Below are 17,777 nucleotides of genomic sequence, written 5' to 3'. Positions count from 1 at the left end.
TCAAAAGCAATAAAGCAATATTCTGAGCAACGACTGTGAAATCTCACATTTGAAATTGCTGGATATGATGAAAATTTCAGGAAGGGCACATTTCACTGTGGTCCCAGATGAATGATGAGATCAAGGTGCATGTCCGGCTTTAAACCTTTTGAAATCTTCCTCCTGTGGCGCCAACAATGAACTCAATATGGTCAGATACATTATAGTCCACATGAGGCTGCTTTGACCCATTACCATTTCGGAACTAATCTAACTGAGGTGTTGAAGTTACTTTGCCAAATTCCAGCAAAGGGCAATGATGGGTGCCATGGGAGTGGCAAACAATTTCACATTCATAATCTATAAGTCCAAGGATGAGTGGTGCTATTGATCTCTGGAACTTTAAATTAGTTCTGCAAAAAACTTCCTCCAAATGAGACGCTTGTATGGCTTCTGTTTTGTGTTGTAGATATCTGAACAAACAACTGTAATGGCTCCTGCACACATCTATTAACACATTACAATCTCAGTGGGAAAACAACAGCAGTGTGTATTATTTGGACGAGTCGGCTAATGTCATTATCTAGTAAATGGCTAACATTACCAGTACATTTATCCTCCTGCTTCTTTGTGGATGGTGCAGAGTGATTTCCATTTTTACTCTTGTGACATCCCCGTGTTGAAAGATAGTCTCCCTGCAACATCTTCCTGTCTTAATGCAGACAGTTAAGCTTAAAGGTGTGTTTTATGTGTGTCTCTGTTTCAAAGTGCTTCCATCTGCTTCAGAAATGCTGCCAGGTAGAAGTCTATTCTTGTCCAACCCTGAAAGGTCAAACTTGTGATTAGCCACGAGGCTCTTCAGTGCTTCACCTCGCACACTTCAGATGCCCTCTGCAAAGTAATTGCTGCAGGGATTCACCTCAGGCTCAGTGAAATGTGTAATATCATACAACAAAAATAAAACTTCTCTGCATTTTGTAGTTCTAAATTTGTGGCAACATTAAAGAAGCTTTGTGTTTAAACAGCTCACACTGTCTGCATGTCAGGGCTTTCTTAATTACATTATACTACAGTTTGCTGACTGCTGATCTTACATGCACACACCACAGAGCTGCCATGCAAGTTGGCTGCCTGCCGTTGGGAGCAACTTATGGTTCAGTGTCTTGCCCAAGGACTTGTGGAGGGGCAAGAGATTGAACCATCAACCTTGCGGTTAGCAGACAACCCGCTCTGCCACCTGAGCCACAGCAGCCAAATATGTACATCCAGATTTATGAATGGGTATCAGAGCCAAGGATGCACGACTCGTTACTGGAGTAAAAGTCCAAACTATTCGTTGTACACTGAAGCACAATCAGGCCAAGTATCCAAGATACATAAGCAAGAATCAGTGGTCAAAATACAAACAGGAAGTTCTAGGAATCATGAGAAAAGGCTGAGATGCTGGCAGGAAGGCACAAGATGAACTGGCGAGGAACAAGAAGAAAGGGATGAGTATATGTGGAGACAACGACACCCAGGTGGAGCACATTAGGGCGGGGCAGGTAATCACACAGGTGGAAAAGCAGAATGGCACTGTAAAGACACCTGAAGCAAGACAGAAGGTGGGTACAGACACAAAACAGGAAGTGTTTGAAGAATAAAACAGGAAGAATGTGACCTAAGTCCGGGAGCTGGACGCGACACATCCCATACATGCTCCCTTAGCTTTGCCATTCCACATGACACCACAAGTAGTAGGGGGTTAAATTTGACCCCATAGGTGGGGTAGTTGTTGCTGGACACCGGGGCAAATCCACCCACCACTGTGCGTGTGCATCATGTTTCTTGTGACCAATGCAGTTCAACTAGCGCCACCTACAGCTATGCTATAAGGATATCTGTGACCAAGACTTCAAGTACTTCAAATCAACCCTGCCAACGTGAAAAATTCCAAACAGGATGGTCTTAAATGGCAACATGCACCCTACAGTCAACTGCTGGCCTGCAAAACCTCCTGAAAAGTAAAGAGAGTAAAGAGGAAAATGCTGCAACAGGACACAACCACACTATCAACATCATCAGGGTCAGTCTCTCCTGAATGGAACTGCACAACCACAAACCTGTCTCTTTAACATTATAGTCTTGCACACTTAAAACTGCATTCTCACCTAAGCCTTGAAAATAAATGGAATTTTGTTCAGAAATTAAGACATTTCTGTGACAATACAGCAAAAGGATTCCAGTTTGAAAGAGCCACTAAGTCTTAGATTAGCTTAGATTCAGCAAAATATCATAAATTGGATTAAAACGCAACCCTTTCACCACATTTTTAAGCTTTTCTTGCATTTTTTTTTTTTGTTTGTTTTTTTGGCAAATCCTGCTAAATTTAATATGTGGTTGGCTGGAATGGACACCAGTAAGAAAATAAACAGAAAAAACAGACATTGCAACCATAATCTGGCAGAAAACACTTCTCTCAAAATGTAACTTACAATGCAGTTTAATTGTATAGGAATGTATTTAATGGCATGTGTAAAAAAAACAAAACAAAAAAAAAACATTGAATTTGTCTATTTTTCTTCTACACATGTATCTGTTCTTATGGAATGAACAATGTTGTATTTTTTCAGCATCAGGTTTGCAGAAAAGTTGTTTTCAAGCCTGATCCAAGGCTTCGGAGTTGTGCTGGTTCTCACTCAAGCCATCTCATCAGGGACTGATGTATACAAGGTGACTGCAAGGTGAACCTGAATTACTGCAATTAACCCTAATTAACTGTAATTAAGTGTGTGGTTGGATAGAAACCAGCATTAATCAGAGATGGGATTTCGGAGCTGCTGGTTTCCACTCTTCGAATTGCAGCAACAATAGCACAATGATCTTGTTCTTTTTCTCATCTTACTTCTACATGCATGATCAAAACACAGATACCAATAAACTATGGTTGCCTTGTTCCTCACAATTTTTAAATATTTTTTTAGCATATTTTGCTGTGCTGCACTTTCAATCGGTCGAGCTATAGGAGGGAAGTTTGTCAATATTGTTTCACGTCATCAATTAGGTCTGCCTCAATTATTAATAGTCAAGAATAACATGACATTAATAGCTTCTTTAACGCAAACACATTTTTTCTCTAAGTAAAAAGATTAGTGATGGCATGAATGCAGTGTAATCAGTTCAGTTTCAATATTTGGGCTTTTTGTGAAGTTTTTTTTTTTTTTTAAGAGAGTTAACAATAGAGAAATGAGAAATCTATTCTCTAGCTCACAAAACAGATTAGAGATATGTTTTTATAAAAGACTACTCATCCAGAGCTTCCCACTAATGTTTTTGTTAATATTCTAGTTTCACAAAATGCCCAGCTTCTTTAAAATGACATCAAGGCTCTTTCCTATCCAGTCATAAGTAAAAAGCAGATGAAAGTTTATTAGTGAGACAATATACCGCTCTGTATTTGCCTCTACAAAATATCAGCTGAAGCATCGGTCGGTGGTCCGACGGCAAATGGATGTTTACTTATGGTAATATTAAGTTGGGAGTCCACACAGGCGGGGAGGTAATTTCAGCTTTTTTTTCCCTCTTTCTTTTATGTCTGCTGATTTGCATTTCCCCTCTGAAGTCTGAAATTACTGATTGTATCCAACAGGGAGGCTCATGAGCCAAACACACCTCCAGCTGACACAGTCATGCCATTCCCATGAGTGCGACGGCTACGTGCCTTTCATGGTTCCGGTTTATGACTGAGGCAAAATGTGCCTCATCGTGATGGTTGTGATCCAGCTGACAAACCTGCAGACAGGAGCTCTGGAGATCATTAAGGAGATCCTGAGGGGATTTAGATACTGGAGATGGGGTAGAAAGGTGATGACTTGTATCAAAAATTATCATGACATCTTTACCGATGTCAAAGTGGTTATTTCTTAACTGTCAGGTCATGCTTGTTCTAGATTCCTCAGTTTTCCAACCAGACTGTATTGTTTCACTTTGTTTTTCATCCGAGAGTTTCATTCATTTCTTCACCGAGTTTGCACCTAAAAAAATGATGCAGCCACACAGAATATAGTTACTCATCACAGAAAATATACTAATTAGCAGGCTGTTTGTTTAAAAGGTGATTAAAGTCAAACAGAATCAGATCCATCCATCCATCACTTTACCTTATTGAAACTTACTCACCAGTCCATCACAAGGCTGCAAAAACACTGCCAATCACTAAATGTCTAGCCCTGAGTTCCTACCAGCAATCTAACTCAATTTCAACTTAATTTACTCACTGTTGCAGAATCTGGAAATATCTACTCCTTTGCACCTTGTATTTATTTACCAAACCTACATGCTCACATACTAGATGTTCCCATACAACTGCACCTTGTATGTTATTTTTGCATTACTTTAAGCCATTACTTTTTCATACATGTTCAACAATGCAATATCAGTTACACTGCTGTTTTGATTGTTCTTAATCCACTAAATAAGCTATCCTATTGTTCTCATAGATACACATTTTTCTACTAGATTTTCATTCTATTCATACTTCTGCACTTTTAAAAATGTCATATGATTTTGTGAATGAACCGACAGGACTGCTGCGTAATTTTGTTGTACACTGTGCAATGAAGTTCTACTATTCTACCTCTAACACAGAGACAGACAACCATGCACACTCACATCTGTGGCCAGTTTACACTAACCAGTCAAGCTATCATGCATGTTTTTGGACTGTGGGAGGAAGCCAGAAACCCACACAGACACAGGGAAAACATGCAACCTACCCGCAGAAAGGCCAAAGTCAACCTGCATAACCTTGCAAACTACTGTACCATAATGCTACCCAGATACAGGAAGAACTAGTACTTTTGCATATTTTTGGTTTATTTTCCTACTGATATTTCCTAAATGTTTGACTATCCCCTTTGCTGCTGTAACAATGCAAATTTCCTAATTGCAGAATTATAAAGGTTTACCGTATCATATTTTTATTTGAGTAATTAAGAAACAAAGCCAAAATCAACGCTGGTGGCTCTGTGATGTTATACTTAAGCTAACATGGTCACAATGAATGTTTAGCAGATATATCGCTTGCCACGCTCTCCATCTCAGCGTGATAGCATTTACTAATAAGCACTACATGCAAAGTGCAGCTGCAGCTAACAGGAATGTCATTAGTTGTGCACACATCAGGTCATAACGCAAACACAAGCTGAAATTTTTGACCAGCTGTTGGCTTTAAATCAAAAGGTGAGGGATTCCCAAAGGTATTTAAATCCATCTACGCAGGACTTGATTGTTTGTACAGCTCTACTGGAGCAGTTCATCTTTAATGCTGCCTGTCTCTGCGTGTTGGCTCTGCAAAAGGTAGTGCTGGACGGAGAAGTTCATGCTGTCTGGCTAAACACAACTGTAGCACTTGCAATGGAAATATGCTATGATTAGGAGGGCTAAGGGCTAGGCTATGGAAAAAGTTCAGCTCTGGGAGCTGTGTGAAAATTAATGAACACAAGACACAGAAATTAGATTACCGGTAATGTATTAAAAATAGTCAACAGAAAATACCTGAATATATCAAGGTAGAACAATGATCAAAATAATAAATTAAAACAACAACAGAAAATCAGAAAATCAAACATTCACCTGTAATTCAAGCAATTCAATCATAATACAGCAGCTTCACTTTAAACAATTTAAATGACTATGTGCTATATTCAATTCAATAATGCAAAGACGGTTCTTAATTCAGGTGAGTGTGGTTCCACTGTTGCCAATGGTGTTAGTCAAAGTAATTTATCCATGACACAAGTCCATGAACAAATCCTAACAAGTCCAAATAAATCCAAACGAGTCTAAACAAGGTGCAAAATATAAACAGGGTGAAACAATCTAAACAAGTCCTACCACATCATTGGGGAAGGGATGAAGCTGTGAGGCTTGAGGCCTGCCAATGAGTGGGGTGGATGAAGGGGTGAACCTTTTCAGACTGTTCCAGTTCTTTCGAGGGGCTCTCCATCAATTCAAATCATCCATAGGAGCTTAACCTGTTCAGCAGACAGGCTGCTTCATCATCATCATATTTTTCATTAGTTGCTCACCAATGTTTGGTTTATGTTGGTGGAATCCAGAAGTCCAAGAGCTGGTTGTGGAGTTGAAGGCCTGTTAGCATTAGCATGAGTATTAGCATGATACCAACAGCTTCAACTTGCTTCACATGAATTTTAACTCACTTTCTTTGATGCTGTGATTTCCAGGATTCCAGGCTTGTGAAAAGTGAATGTGTTTCCAGAGATGAGTGAATGTGGGGTGATCCTGCTGTTCAAGTACTAAATGTGATTGAGTGAATCTGGATGTGCTTGAAACAAAGGAACGGGGGTGGATTCCAGGTGGGAGAGAGACTGCAGGTGATTGGCTCAGGTGTTGTGAGTGACAGTGAATGGTTCCAATACTGTGGAAGTGACTGATTGTGACTGATTGCAGTGGTCTGTTCATGTTGGTATTCTTGATGGCCAACAATGAACTACTGCAGAGTGAACTATTGCAGAGTGAGTGTTACACAACACACTGACACCTGTAGCAAAATTAGTTCAAGCAGATTGGCAACCTTCAAGCCTTTAAAAACTAAAGCTGGACAGATGGAAACAGTTTCATGCAAAAGTATGGTTGTTGAAAGTGATTGCAAAGTAGACAAGAAAAGCACTCAGAGCGCAGTACTTTGCCAAGGCTGCTCAGTCGTTGTATCATTTCTGACGGTTGAAATCATGAAAAAAAATTGTGGCAGAAATCACAGCATTATACAATGTGCCATTTAATATAGATGAACCCACAAACAAAATGACCTTGTGCTGAGCACAGGCGTGTGTTATGCATGTGTACGTTATGTACAGATACCGAATCATGTGACCTAAATATGTAGCGGGTGGCAGGAATTGATGGGACTCAGAAACACCCCCACAATTTAATCAATTGTTCCTTGGATCATTTCTGACAGACAAGTCCTGAAAAATCAGTAATGGTCGATTTGTAATAGGATCAACATCATGTGATCGTCAGCAGGCAGTTGATGTAGTGTTCACTTCTTGTCATAGTTACAGTGACGCTGTGTCACTATCTCGCAATGATACAGAAATCTTTAACAAATCCCTGGATCAGGACTGTAAGTCACATCACTGCCAAAATCTAATCACTTGGTCCTTGTGCCATTTCTGACCTTCCCTTCAAATTTCATCCAAATCCATTATTCTGGTGTTGAGTAATGTTGCTAACAGACAGACAGACAGACAAATGTATGCTGATCATCATCAGGACGAACCCTAAAAACACCGAGATACTGCATGAGGATCCCAGCTGCAGGTCAAAATGCTTTCTTTACCCTCATTGTTTTATGTCCATGTTCTCTCTTTCTATTGAATAAAAAGAAGATATAATTCTTAATCGAATCAAAAGTGCGTTTTGCTCATTGATTCTCCTTTTAGATGTTTTGGCTTCACTGCGCAGTGAATGATGTATATTCAGAAGAAGGTTTTATCCTGCAAACATGATATGACACCACAACATTCTGAGCTTTTACAGCGCCTTGCTCTTTTGATAGTCACAAATAATTCTAAATCATCACAGAGTAGCGCAGGTAGTGTTACAATCATCCAACCACCTGCAAGAGAAATAAATCCAGTCCAAACCGGGTATGTTTTTAACACACAGAAGGTCATAGATGAGCTTTGAATAACTGTGCAGCTGTAAATAATGTTGCTGCAGAAGGACCTTTTTGTGTAAAGGTCTTTAAGTGTGAATTTAACCAAGTAGGTACAGATGAGGGAGGGATAAATGGAAATGATGTGAATGCAGCATTTTGGAAAGTAGCATTTTATTTGTTATATTTTAACTGATGATTAACGAGCACAAATTCTTATGATCAGCTTACAAAACGCCCTGTTTTAAGTGTAAGTGTGTGTGTGTGTGTGTGTGTGTGTGTGTGTGTGTGTGTGTGTGTGTGTGTGTGTATGTAGGTGTGTGTGTGTGTGTGTGTGTGTGTGTGTGTATCCTCCAAATTACTGCCATGAGCTATAATAAAATAGTGTCAAATGAGTTGCGTTGGCCTTCTTTGGTCAATATCAAGAGAATAATAAATTAGCTTTCTAAATTTAATGTCAAGGCAACATAAGCTGCATTAATAGAAACATTAATGATGTCTCGGGGCGTAATGTGAGTCATAATGTGCTTTTTTTTTTTTTTTTTTAAACATCAATCTTGTCTCTCAGAACAAACAAACAGAGACAAAGAGGTAAACCAGGACCTGAGTGAAGTATAAGGTAAGTTATTTTTAAAAGGAAACATATGTTCTGTACATTTCTAGCTTCCAGCTACGGAACATAAACTTCACACAGATTGCATCACTTGAAGTTTTTATTGACATGTTTGTTTGTTTGTTTGTTTTCTTCTCTCTTCTGGACAGTAGAACAAACTCAGATGTTGCACAAAAAACACAAACTTTATAACAAGGCTTGCAAATTTTAATTCGTTGACATTCAGTTGAACAGCAGAAACTAAATCATTTCTGGAAGGGTAGAAAACTTTTATAAACTTTTCACTGTACAAATTATACAAAGAATGAAGATCCATTACAAGCTTGAATGGTAGATATGCTCTTCTGACAGCATTATGCGTTGTCATGACGATGAGGATGGTGATTTTGAGGACGATGAAGTTGCGATTCAGTCGTAATCAAAGTCAGGCGTCTGGAGGGAGGGAGAAGCATCGTGGTGTTGCATTGTGACTCTGTTGCAGCAAAAGCATTTTAGGTGCATAACAAGAACAAAAGAGGCAAAAAATAAAAGACATGTTGTACAGAAGGATGAGCCATGGACAAAAATAACTCTCCTATGCAGCAGACAGTATCCATTCAAAGGGATGAAAGCAGATTCAGAGCACAGTTGAATCAGCAATATGAGCAGTTGTCATGAGAAAGGAGGTTATTCTGTATATTCAGGCTAATCTGTTCATATATTGGAGCAGCCCTTCCCTTTTGGAAAAGCTGCTTGTGTTTGACATCATCCTGTACATGCTCAAGTTTAGCTTTGATTTGGTGACAGAGATAGTCAACTTTTTTTTTTTTTTTTTTTAAATCTTTCCAAATCAAACTTGGGAAGAAAAAAAAAGCGGCAGAAATTATTATAAGAAGCCCTTTCAATGCACTCCCTTGTTTAACAGTCAAATTGAGAAGAATTTCAAGGTGTTTCTCAGTGTTCCTCATTGGAGTAGAAGGTCGTGAATTCTCTAAAAAAGTTTAGGAAAATAAGCATGTGTATCCATGTCTGGGCTTCCTGTAGCCTCTCATGTTTGTCCATCACTGTGGCAGTCAGAAATGTAGGAAAATAAACATCCATGCAGCTGTATGTGCTCATGTTCCCACAGATGACTGTGCTTCGTGTCACCTGTAAATATTTTGTCGAACTAGACGGAATTAGGCGAGCAGAGGGGGAGCTGAGAACACTTCATTTTTCAGTCTTTCTTCTTCTGTGAATTATGCTTTTTGTGTGTGTGTGTGTGTGTGTGTGTGTGTGTGTGTGTGTGTGTGTGTGTGTGTCTCTTTTGGCTTTTTTGATGTCCTGCCACTGTGTTTGATCTCCACAGGGCCCTATTAGCCAAGTGCATGCAGGAAGGTTAAGAGGGAATTGCAGAGAAATGGGTCTAATGGCGTTGGTGTTTAAAAACCTGCAGGGCCTCAATAGGAACTTTAAACCAGTGAATTCATTTTTATGGCAAAATATTCCACCACAAAACACAGAGGAAGCTATGGTTAGCTTTTAAATATATGCATCTCCAATGGGACACAGTGCGCTTGGTGCTGAGCACAAAGTAGAATAGTTTAAATTTCAGGTTTAAAACGAAGGTAAGTCTGTATTAGGGGGTGTGTATGCAGACATTTCTCATGTTTGCAACGCGCCTTGAGCTTTTAAATTTGGGCCATACTGAAAAAACACAAGCACTTTAGCAAAATATTCACCTTTTTAAAATATTAACCTTTACGTTGCATAGCCTTTGCACCTCCACATGTGGGGAAAAAGTTTGAATATTCTATTACTGTGCTTTCTCTCAAAAATATAAAAACTGTATCCGATTATCTGTTTTTTTTTTGTGTGTGTACCTGTGTAATTTGCTCAAACAGCACACATACCCCACAAAAAACCAAACCCCTGACACTTGGAGATTTAACATTTTCAAACTTGCATACATTCCACTGGGTGAATATCACTGGAGATATTTTAACATTCGTCTGGCGGGTTTCTGAAATTCATTCCATTCTTCTTCACTCACACGAAAGAGATTCATTTGTCACCCCAGACAAATGGGTGTGCTGATTTCTAAGTTAGCAGACCATGTAATAGAATCAATTAAACTGAGATATTCACACTGGAAAGTTGGATTCCCTCCACCAGCACTGGGCCCTCTCCATCACCTGTTTTAAAATGATTTTCACAAGAGTTGACTTGCTTGATCTTGCCTAGTAAAGTAGTTTGAAATAGATAACTTTTCTCCTGTCAAGAAATAGAGGATTGTACCTATGAGTGGCTAAAATGTTGGTTTATGGGAGCATTTTGCAGCCAGTAAAAAAGTCTTGGAATCAACATGGAAATTCTGGGTGAGAAAAATAAAGAATAATTGTTTTCCCTTGATAACTCCTGCTGCTGAGATGCCCTTGAACAAGGCACTTAACCTCTTGACTGCGCAGATGCAGCTGCAGTAGTAGTTTGTGGATAAATGTGCAGCTGTGCGTGACGTGTCGCATTCACACAACTGCACAATGTTCAAACAGTTCATGTCAAGTGTCACTTCAATCCTGCCTCAGAGAAATTACTTATATATATACTGCTAATTTGTTTTACAAATACCAGTATGATATAAAATCACTGCCTCGCTTGTGCTCATTGCACAAGCAGTGTTTTTGTGGAGTAAATAAAGCAGTGCATTTCTTGTTCTACACAAAATCCACAGGGAGGTGGTCAGGGTTGATGGTGGGTGTACAAAACACAGAGTTGTGATGCCAGGTACCAGGGTTAGCATCTTGAGCAGTTTGCTTTAGAAAACAAAGCACTTTGGTTGCATTTATGAAAAGACTGTGGTTTTGTGCTTGCGTTTCAAGACATTTTTGACTTCAACATTAAACCAAAACCACCATCTTTCTCACAAATGCTTTGAGTGTGTTTACCACAAACGCATCCACAATTCTTTAGTTAATATTACAGGATATTGTAGGGGAAATCAATTAAATGCTTTGTCAGTGCGTTCATTGAACGTTGTGCTTGGTATATTTTAACAAGCACAATAGAAAATTTGTTGTTGCAAATTAGAAGTATATTAGCATAATTTCTAGAGGCTAGGTTTGCATGCTCAGGTGTGGGACTGTTTTTGGTTCAAAGCACAGCAAAAATTTTAAAAAAAGAAAGAAAAACTATAGATTGAAAAACAAAATGCAAAGTTGTAAGGGAAATTATGCATAAGCAATGCATCACTCGATAATGTTAGAAATGCAGAAATACACATTTTGAAGCAGTGTGGCCATTCCTTACTATCAGATGTAAATTTTAAAAAATGGTGTAAATAAACTACAACGAAATGATTAAATGTTTCTTTTAAGATTTAAGGAAACAGTCCAAAATAACTTCTGTCATGTCAATATTCCAAATACATTATGCATCATTGTGGAATTGTAAAGTCCCATAGTCACCAAAATTACTTCCAAATGTGCATTGTAATTACCAGTTTTGTACGGTGAGCTGTTGTGACAATGTCTCTCGGGGGCTAAGCTAAATATGCTAACAGTGACGTGTTGCACAATTATGGCAGTAAACAAACACATCTGCAGCTGAAGATGGGTCGCAACATGGCATGAATGGCATTTGTGTGCATGTTGGAATCTCCTCAACAGAAAGACAGATGTGCAGTTTTTCAGGGAAGGGCTTCAGGCATAGAGTGGAGAAAGGCCTCTCTGTTTGAAAGTCTGCGGCGCGTTTTGTCACCCACTCAGGCAAAAAGTGGGCCAATACTGACCGCTAAAGGGTCCAATCAGGCATGAGCGGGGAAGCGGGGGGAATATGTATGTATCGCAGGTGGAGCAAGGAGGAGGAGGAGCAAGGAAAAGGTGGAGTTGGGGGTGTTGTGGAAGCAGGGCGAGGCAAGAGAGGGTAAGAGGATGGGTGGCGGGGCAGGCAGGCGGGCAGGCGGGTGGGCAGGAAGGCGGTGGAGCAGATGTGAGCAGAGCTGAGGACGAGCTTCACGCAAAGACACAGTCCCATCGATGCCTCCGTTACAGCCTGGAGCAGGGAGGGGGAGGGAAGGAGAACAGAAACAACAGTAAATAAAGCCGTCTTAACACACAGCCCTGCAGGACACCACACTGTTAGCATGTTCACACAGACCAACAACCAACAACTGCATGACTCCGCCCCTTTTTTCTGCAGGAAATGGCAGCTGAAACACTGCATGCTTAGCATTAGCTTTGTAATAGCAGTTCATGCAGTAATAGTTTCTGCATCACGTGTAGCATTTAATTTCATGCGCAATATTTGACGTTTTTGTTTGTCACATGCAGTATTTCAGTTTCAAGTGTAATATTTCATTTTCATTTCATTTTTCAGGTGCAATATAATATTTCATGTCATTTTTTCACAATCAGTTATGTAATTGCCTGCATGACTTTTTACAGTTCCTTTCTAATCTTATTTTAGCTCATTTATTTTATTCCACTGATGCATCATACTTAAATCATATTGCTTCCTACTTTTAGGAACTGCATTTCATATATTATGTCATTTGTTTTTCTGATCAATATCTGGCACAAGAATTTCTTTCAGGAGTCAGAAAGTTTTGACTTATCTTACCCTGTCTTGTCTTGTTTTATCTTAGCTAATTTAAAATTTCATTTGTTAACATTTGTAACATTTTTTAAGTTTAAAGTTTATTATAATTAAACAGTCTTAAAATTTGTGTAGTAATACTTTGTACTGAGTGAATTTTGTCTTAATTAGCATGTGAATTACAATACAATCAAAACAGTTTTTTTAAGGCCCAGTGACCTTTGACCTTTGAATTTTATCTTATCTTATCTTATCTTATCTTATCTTATCTTATCTTATCTTATCTTATCTTATCTTATCTTATGTTATCTTATCTTATCTTATCTTATCTTATCTTATCTTATCTTAACTTATCTTGTCTTGTCTTGTCTTATCTTAACAATAAAGAGCGATAAAATCCACTGTAAAACGCAAACACAACACTGCATTCCATGTGTTTTTTTAAGTAAAGAGAAAATCTACGACCTGGAAATGATGTCTATGTTAGTTTCTTGCTTGTGCATAGCATACTATGATAGAAAATAATGCTTTCTTTCCCCAAAGAGCGTTAATTGAACCCTCCAAGAGTACTGGGAATCCTATCAAACTTTTGGGGGGACTATATATATTTAATGATTTATTGAAGTTGTTTTTTTGTCCTTTCTCTTCTCACTGGTCTGAAGTTGGTGGGCTCAGCTGGGGAAAAAAATGACATGACATCACATACTTCTGTACCCCAATCACAATTTAGCAACATTTGAATCAAAATTTGATGACAGCTGTGTTGGTGGAGGTGGCGGCAGGGTGAGGGAGGTGGAGGTGGTTGTTTACTTATATTGCTTGTACTGGTAGTCAGTGCAGCCTAGAGTCTCCGCTGGTTGCCTGGCAACCTCCATAGTGATGACAAGACAAGATGGGAAGTGACTTTAGTGCAGACAAGAAATCATGAAGCCGTAACCTAACTGTCATTTCTGCTCTTTGGTTTTTGTGCAGATTAAAGATATCATGTTTAACTTTGGAATTAGCATTTTTGATAGTCAGGCTAGCTGTTTTCCACTGTTTCCAGTTTTGTGCTAATGCCGAGCAAACTGCAACAACAGCAATACATTTAAAATATTCAAAACAGTAACTGGGAATGTTTTTTTTTTTAGTTTTAAGGAGCAGATTTTAAAAAGGACACTGCATTAGCCTGCAACAGCCTGCTGATGACAAAGATCTCAATCACTCAAATGACTTTCTTAAAGGAAAAAAAGAAAATATACTAGTATATAAAGAGAGAGCAACATTAATTGCCAGAATTAGAAAAAGACAAGCTCCAGACAAGCTTCGAAGATTTATCACTGCATGCTGTGCAGGTCAGAGATCCAAACTTTGCACCCAGGAAGAACCATAATGGATCTTAGCAAGTCTGAGTGGCACTGTAGTTGCACATTATCTGCCAGATGGGCCAGCATAGGGCCTGCTGGAGGGGAAGACAGGGTCACATCCTCCATCCTCTTGCATTATGTAAGATTTATTTTTGGGTTGTACAGTTCAAACCAGTGTGGGTTTGCCAAGTGGTTGTCAGACAGTCAACCACTCTCAGGCTCTCGAGCATGATGTGAAATCACCAGTTTAACTGTCAAAAAACTTCTTCCCCAAATCTGTCAGACGGGCCGCCTCGCCGCTTCTAATTATTCAGCCATTAACACGATTCCACCTGATTTGAGGAGAAGAATATTTATGGCATTAGTGCTTGATCTATTTGCTCGCTGAATGAGGCCAACAGCTGCGTGGGATTTACTGCCGTGTACATACAGGTGTTGCCAGCCTGTTTTCTTAGCTCCGAGGCTCAACAAGCGTTTCCCAACTGGCACGACTCTGGGCTCAGTAAGGCAAACCTTTAGGACATCCCTCGTATATGGCTCACTCTGTAATGCTTCTGCTCCCTCTCTGTCTGTCTGTCTTCCAAACCCCTAATGAAATAACATCTCCTGCATAATAAGCCACGTGGGTGTCTTTAAATGAATAAAGAGAGCCCCACGGTCCTTGGAGGCTATGTGGCAGAGCTAATCTGTGGCTCTAAATTTGCTATTTTCAAATATGTATACTGCGTGTCTTTGTAGACCTACACCATGATGTTGAAGGTGAGCTCAGAGTTGGTATAATTAGCCTCATTAATCCTGTCAAGTGAGAACAAGAGGAAAAACATTATGTCTACTCACAGTTTTGATGCAACTATGCTTTCCCAGTTATATCTAGGTGTTGTTGAGGTATGCTGAGCCCGAAGCCTAAAGTCAATGTCACAAATGTGGCTCTTTTTTAACCTAGCTAGATCACCATGGTTACTGACGCTGCACTGCTAACCTGCTTCCGAGGACGTTACATTCTGCCTTTGGGATTTAAATTGGTTTAAGAAACATAATCCTTTCACCAAATCTTTCCCTGACGATATTTTATACAGAGAGAGATTCTCAGCTGAGGGAAGACTTTATATCTGCAAACCCACTGAGTCATACATTAGTAATGCCTCTGAACAAAGCTGTTTCTTCTTCATTGCTTTCCATTATAAAATCCTCTTGACTGAAGTAGGATTGGTCCATTATGCAAAAAAAAGAAGATTCAATTGATGCATCAAACATCCCCTTTTGTGGCAACATGAACAGAGTCAGATGGAGAAAAAATGGGTTAAAAAAGAAAGGTGATGACAGTGGTGATACATATGATCTCTGCTTGGGGTTTTGGGATTTGTCGAACCAGTTAACACAAAGAAAACCTGACTACCGTACGTCCAACTTGCTTCGTACTACACCCCTAAGTGTTGACAGGAGGAAGGTTGGAGTACAACTCTCACGCATGAGACTTGGGTTCACATTTGACTACTGCTTAGCGATAGCACTTTGGTTAAGGCTATAGAAAATTGTAGTTTTCGCTAAATATGGATAAGCACGTTTTGTCTCAAGTCACTGTGGACTTTTTCAGTATTAAGCCAGACTACTGCAGTGAGTAGCAAGTAAGCCAACCATTAAACTTGCAGTAAAGAGCTGTTGTCAATCTCTTCCAGAGAGAAACTACACAAAACACTATCAACACTTCTTGGGCTTTTTCTTCTAGTTACTGTTGCTGCTACTCAATAGGCAGCCACAGCTGAACAGGCCTGGTTATAACTCCTTTGCAAAAGACAGCTGCAGACTACTACTACTACTACTTGTACTACTTTCTAGTTTACTTGGAGTCTGTAAGGAAAAGGTGCTCCATACACATGCAGTAGATTGGCATCTATGTACTAAAGCACGGGTAGAGTTGGTGGAGTTGGTGCCATTGTTGCGTACTTCCGCTAAGAGCCTCATGTATACCCTCCAATGACAAAATATTCTTCACTTGGGCCCTAGTCTGGTGTAATCTGATGTAGGCTACAGGTATAAGATTAGCCTTATTATTGACAGTGCTCACGCTCTTGCATGCGAATGTTCCATCAAAAGAATTCCCCTGTCACTATTTTGTGGGAATCGTTGCTGCACCCTGGGCTTAGGCTGGCCCAAGACAATTGGTTTAAACAAAAACAAATGAGCAAGAGAGTGTTTTTTACCCCAGTGGCAGAATGATAATGAGGTGCAGTCAGACCATTGTGCACAGCTCTACGTCAGCACTAGAGAATGGTCAGGCTGCATGAGACTACTTGGACGCTAGTGGACCTTCACGTACTCGGAGATGTGGATAGTATGAAGCTTTGATTATCCTCCCTTTCTGGCGTAAACAAGGACAAGATTGGATTATTTTTTAATTCCAACACTTTCTCATCTTCGTTTATGAATCTGTGTTTTCATGAATGTGCAGAAGATCCACAAATATGTGTTCCATGCGGGCACAAAGTTGCCGCTGCAGTGCAGTTGGCACAAGGACACAAAATTTGGACTCCTATGGACTTTGCAGGATAACAGAATAAGTAAGCATGGCAATGTCACCCCAGATAGAAGATTTGAAGCTACGATTTACATGCTGCTTATAGGCTTAATCTGCGTTGTGTGAACTTGTTGTTAAAGGGTTTGAATATTACAGATGTCAATCTAAGTTAAAGCCCTGCACTCCAGCTTTAAGAGAAACAACTATTATATTCTAGCGAATGCACCAAAAGAGCAACTATCTAAGGAGTGAATACGTGCCTTCCTGGAACTTATCTACTTCCCATAATACATCTCTGTTTACACCCTTTTAATCAGAGCTGAACATTTTCTGCATTCAGTGTTGTTCTGCAGGGAATTTAGTGTATAATTTTCTCTTTCCTTTATTCTCTTGAGTGCTGTTGCTGTTTGGTGCTGCCACAAGGACAAATTCTGTTCACAGTTGGTCCATAATAGGAACAGCATTCAGACATTAAGTTTTATTACCTGCAGCCTTGTTGCTCTTACAGTATTTGTCCTTGACAGTCAGCTCAGACAGCACAACAGCTTAAAAATGGAAAAAATAACCAAAAAATCAATATATAGAAAGAAATGTGGATGAAGAAAAAACATGAAGAGGTCAAAAACACGACGACCAAATGACCATGTAGTAACATCAGGACAAACATAAAGAAAGACCCCCAGAATGATTTTATGTATTTGGTTTTTGTATAGGTTGTTTTCCTTCATGTGATCCCATCAATATTCACATTCAGCTGATAGTTAAATTTCCTCCCTTTCTTCCTTTGTTCATTATTGACTTTCTCATTCCATCTGCAATTCTTATCTCAACATCTACAACTCTTACTAGCTCAGTTTGGGCAGTTAAGCCACCAAATCTATAGTTTCTTTGGAATTTATTGGGAAGTTGCACGTTTTTATTGTTATTTGTTTTATTGGGATTTTATTATGATTCGTGAATGTACACCTGATTTAATTATCTCTTGGATCCCAACTGTTTTTTAAACCTCTGTGTACTGTACCAAGAAATGCACTGAACCTTATCTGGTTTTAACACTTTCAAGGATCTGGACAGAAACCAAACATTCATGCTCTGATGGGCTGCGGGCCTCCC

General features: G+C 39.4%; 1 protein-coding gene across 1 annotated transcript in view; it reads right to left on the bottom strand.

Moving 5' to 3' along the window:
• Positions 1-9,489: 9,489 nt before the first annotated feature.
• The window catches only part of ksr2 (kinase suppressor of ras 2), a 142,095-nt gene continuing 133,807 nt past the window's right edge, over positions 9,490-17,777 (bottom strand). Inside the window, exon 22 of the mRNA XM_023276279.3 lies at positions 9,490-12,260. Within this exon, the coding sequence (XP_023132047.1) occupies positions 12,254-12,260 (7 nt within the window). The 3' untranslated portion in view covers positions 9,490-12,253. The remainder of the gene's footprint in view (positions 12,261-17,777) is intronic.

Source organism: Amphiprion ocellaris, chromosome 6 (assembly GCF_022539595.1).
Source record: "Amphiprion ocellaris isolate individual 3 ecotype Okinawa chromosome 6, ASM2253959v1, whole genome shotgun sequence".
Lineage (NCBI taxonomy): Eukaryota > Metazoa > Chordata > Actinopteri > Pomacentridae > Amphiprion > Amphiprion ocellaris.
This window is presented reverse-complemented; position numbering and strand designations above follow the sequence as displayed.